Source organism: Episyrphus balteatus, chromosome 1 (genome assembly GCF_945859705.1).
Source record: "Episyrphus balteatus chromosome 1, idEpiBalt1.1, whole genome shotgun sequence".
Taxonomy (NCBI): Eukaryota; Metazoa; Arthropoda; class Insecta; order Diptera; family Syrphidae; genus Episyrphus; species Episyrphus balteatus.
In genome coordinates this window covers 37,872,398-37,875,738 of record NC_079134.1, presented here as the reverse complement: position 1 = coordinate 37,875,738, position 3,341 = coordinate 37,872,398, and the positions used below count along the sequence as shown (strand labels likewise).

General features: G+C 29.8%; 1 protein-coding gene across 1 annotated transcript; it reads left to right on the top strand.

The window, feature by feature from the left end:
• The first annotated feature begins 324 nt into the window (after nucleotides 1–324).
• LOC129915764 (trypsin-4-like) lies at nucleotides 325–1,089 on the top strand. Its single transcript, XM_055995470.1, has one exon. The coding sequence runs from the start codon at nucleotides 325–327 to the stop codon at nucleotides 1,087–1,089; it is 765 nt and encodes a 254-aa protein (XP_055851445.1).
• Nucleotides 1,090–3,341: the final 2,252 nt, after the last annotated feature.

The following is a 3,341-nucleotide window of genomic DNA, read 5'->3' as shown; positions in this document are numbered from 1 at the left end:
TTAAATGAAGATAAGGTGCTTCGAATGTGTTATTATAAAACAAAACCTTGCCATTATAAAGATGTTATCTCTGAAATTTTCAAGGTCGCGTTATTCTTAATCGCTTCACTTGCTTGTATCATTAAAAAAAAAGATACAAAAAAACATGCTCATGTAGGTAGATTTAAGGTTGTTCAACCATTTTCTTGACTTTTGCTTCTTAATAAAGATAAATAAAAAAAGATAAACGAGCTCCCCAAATTGTTTCCAAATTCTCATCTTTCGTTTAATAACTTGAAAATATTTGATTCTTATATTCTAGTCAGTTCTGCTGCATTATTTAAAATGAAGGGTCTTTTGATAGCGTTGACATATTTCGCCTTCTTTTTACTAACCATCAAAGCCTCCAATATTCCAATTGATGGCAAAATTGTCAATGGAACTGAAGTAAATATCAAAAATTTTCCATATCAAGTATCAGTTCGATCAATGGATCGTCACATTTGTGGAGGTTCTATAATATCGGCAGATAGAATCCTTACAGCTGCCCACTGCACTGACGGACAAGATCCGAAATCAATGTCAATTCGTCATGGATCAAGCTATGCCGACTTCGGAATAAAACATCAAGTCATACAAATCTTTCAAAATCCTAATTTTGATTTTTATTATAAACAATATGATGTCTCGGTGATGAAGATCCATCCGCCAATTAATTTCACACGGTCAAGTCAACCAGCTAAATTGGCTAAGAAACGATTAGCTGATAATTCGGATGTTATCATTTGTGGATGGGGTGTGTTAAGGAAGGAAGAAGATATTGAAGACCTGGGTAAAAGACGATTACGAGCTGTGACTGTTCAGGTTGTTAACATGGAAAAATGTCAGGAACTCTATCGTTGGCAAGTACATGATTTGGCTATGTGCGCTGCTGCAAAGGGAAAAGACAGTTGTCAAGGAGATTCTGGAGGGGCTTTGATATCTAAGACAAGTCGACAAATAGTTGGTACTAGTTCGTGGGGAGATGGATGCGCAAAAGCTGATAAACCTGGAGTTTACACATCTGTTCCAGATCATTTGGAATTTATAAGAGAAAATATGAAAAATTGATACCTGCTTAAAAAAAAATAATTTAATTAAAATGAGAGTGCGTTAAAAAATTACACAATTGTTTAATTTGCTTTTAATTTTTATTGAAAAAAAAAATAAAAAAATTCATTTTAAACCGAAATTTCCGCTACTGATTTTTCTGTTTGTATTTAAATAGCATCAGAAGCAGATGTAACTCATTTAATCTCTCTATCTGACCGCAGTACAGTTTTCAGGATTAAAAAGGACTCAGTTGAAAGAAAAAAAAAAAAAAACAAAATTACCTTACCTACGCAAAATTAAACTCAAATGCAATCAGAAAATGATTTAAATTACGGAATTATGGGAACCGAATTGACATAATTCCGGTAGAATAATAAAATTCCGTTCAATTATAATTCATCGAAATGCATTAATTTGGAACATCATTGTCGTCATTGTGGTTGTTGTTATTGTTATTGTTATTTTTTTTTTCTTTTATTTTTTTTTTTTTTTTATGTGAATACTTAATCCAGATCAAAGTGAAACTTGTTAATAAAATTACTTCACCAATCAAACCGTGCCTTGTTAAATTAGTGGTTGGATTTTCGGCGTAAAATTAATACACTTTCCAATATGGACATATTTTGTGTGTGTGTGTGTGTGTGTGTTGTATACACACAAAATATTTTGACTGAATTATTGCAATCACGTAAGGCGTTTGTTTGTTTATTTTGTCCATATATTTTTTTTTTTTTAATTATTTTTGTTGCCATTTTGTATGAAATTATTATGGCTTTTACCTTGATTATTTATTTATAATTAGGTATTCATTTCAATAATTACTGGATATGATTTTGTCGTATGGAATAATTTTTGAATTAAAAAAAAAAAATATTATATTAAATTATTAAATCAAAAATTTATATTTATTTTTTTACTGCAGAATGAAAGTAGTGTTATATTTTTTCCAACATTTTTTTTTTTTTGTTCTGAATATGATTTGTGTAAGAAATTTAAAGATGGTGTTTAAATAATTATACTTTTTACTTTAATAATTTCAATTAAGTTAAATTTTGACGTGATAACGTCTTATAAATCGATGAACCATGGCAGCCACCACAAAAAAGTGACGCCATTTTCTAACGTTACACTCTCGCACTTTCGCAGTGCGGCAAAAATTTCAATTTAAAATTAAAAATAAAATATTAGAGATACAATAGCTTATTTGAAAGATATTAACCTAAAGTTGAATACATTTGAAGGATTTTTAAAAATTCCTTCATTTAATAGGGTGAAATAGGATGAAACTTGGGCTAAAATCTAAACGCGAAATCGTAGAGAATTGATTTTTTTTTGCTATAGATAGATGAGATTAATTTAAGAATAACTGCATTTAAGAAAAAATTCTAAAAAATTTTGAAACTAAGCTATAACGTTTTGTTTGAACGTTGTACACGTGTTGGGGCTATGACAAAATGATGATTTTTTGTAGGGAACATTTTTTTGACAATTCTAAAGGTGCCAGGTGAAAGATGAGGGAAAAAAAAGTATGAATCTTATACGGATTTTTTTTTCCAACACTCTGCGTTTCAAAATATGAATTTTTGAAATTTTTAGCTTTTTTTTGGAGCGTTCAAAAAATCTCAAACTTATAGGACATGTAGGTTTTGGTATTATGCAATTGGAATCGTGTAATGAGTTTTGACTGAATAACGGAAGAAACAAGTTTTAAAAAAAACACGTTTTTTTACCGTTTTTAACCGATTTTCATCGTTTTTTATCTTTTTTTCTTTAATAGATACAGGAATAAAGTATATAAAGTAATGATAGACCATGACCACGACTAAATGTGTGTGAAGTTTCAATCATTTTCGTGAAAACAATTTTGAGATAACGGTAAAATAAAATTTTCATATTCAACAGGTTATAACTTTTTACCAAGAGCAGATATAAATTTTATTAAACTTTAATGAGCATCCTGATACAATTACCTTTCATTTGGTATATAACACATAACGGTAGACTAACTACAAGCTACACAATGTTAAATCAAGAAACCTGCGAAAAACCTCAAAACACCAGTGGAGATCTGTTGCCCCCCGAACAGCCACCAGTGTGGGAAGTACCGTAATCTCAAACTGGAAATTCGACATGGTTGACTTTAAAAAATTCTAACCCTCTTGTAGGCATCTTTGAAATGAGATTGATACGTCATATGAAAGGTAAAATAATAAGCTTTCACATGGTATACAATTTTGTATATATTGTCAAACAAAAAAATTGATTCCATA

What these genes read in the sequence shown, in the direction of transcription:
- LOC129915764 (XM_055995470.1), top strand. Translation starts at nt 325, where the DNA reads ATGAAGGGTCTTTTGATAGCGTTGACATATTTCGCCTTCTTTTTACTA.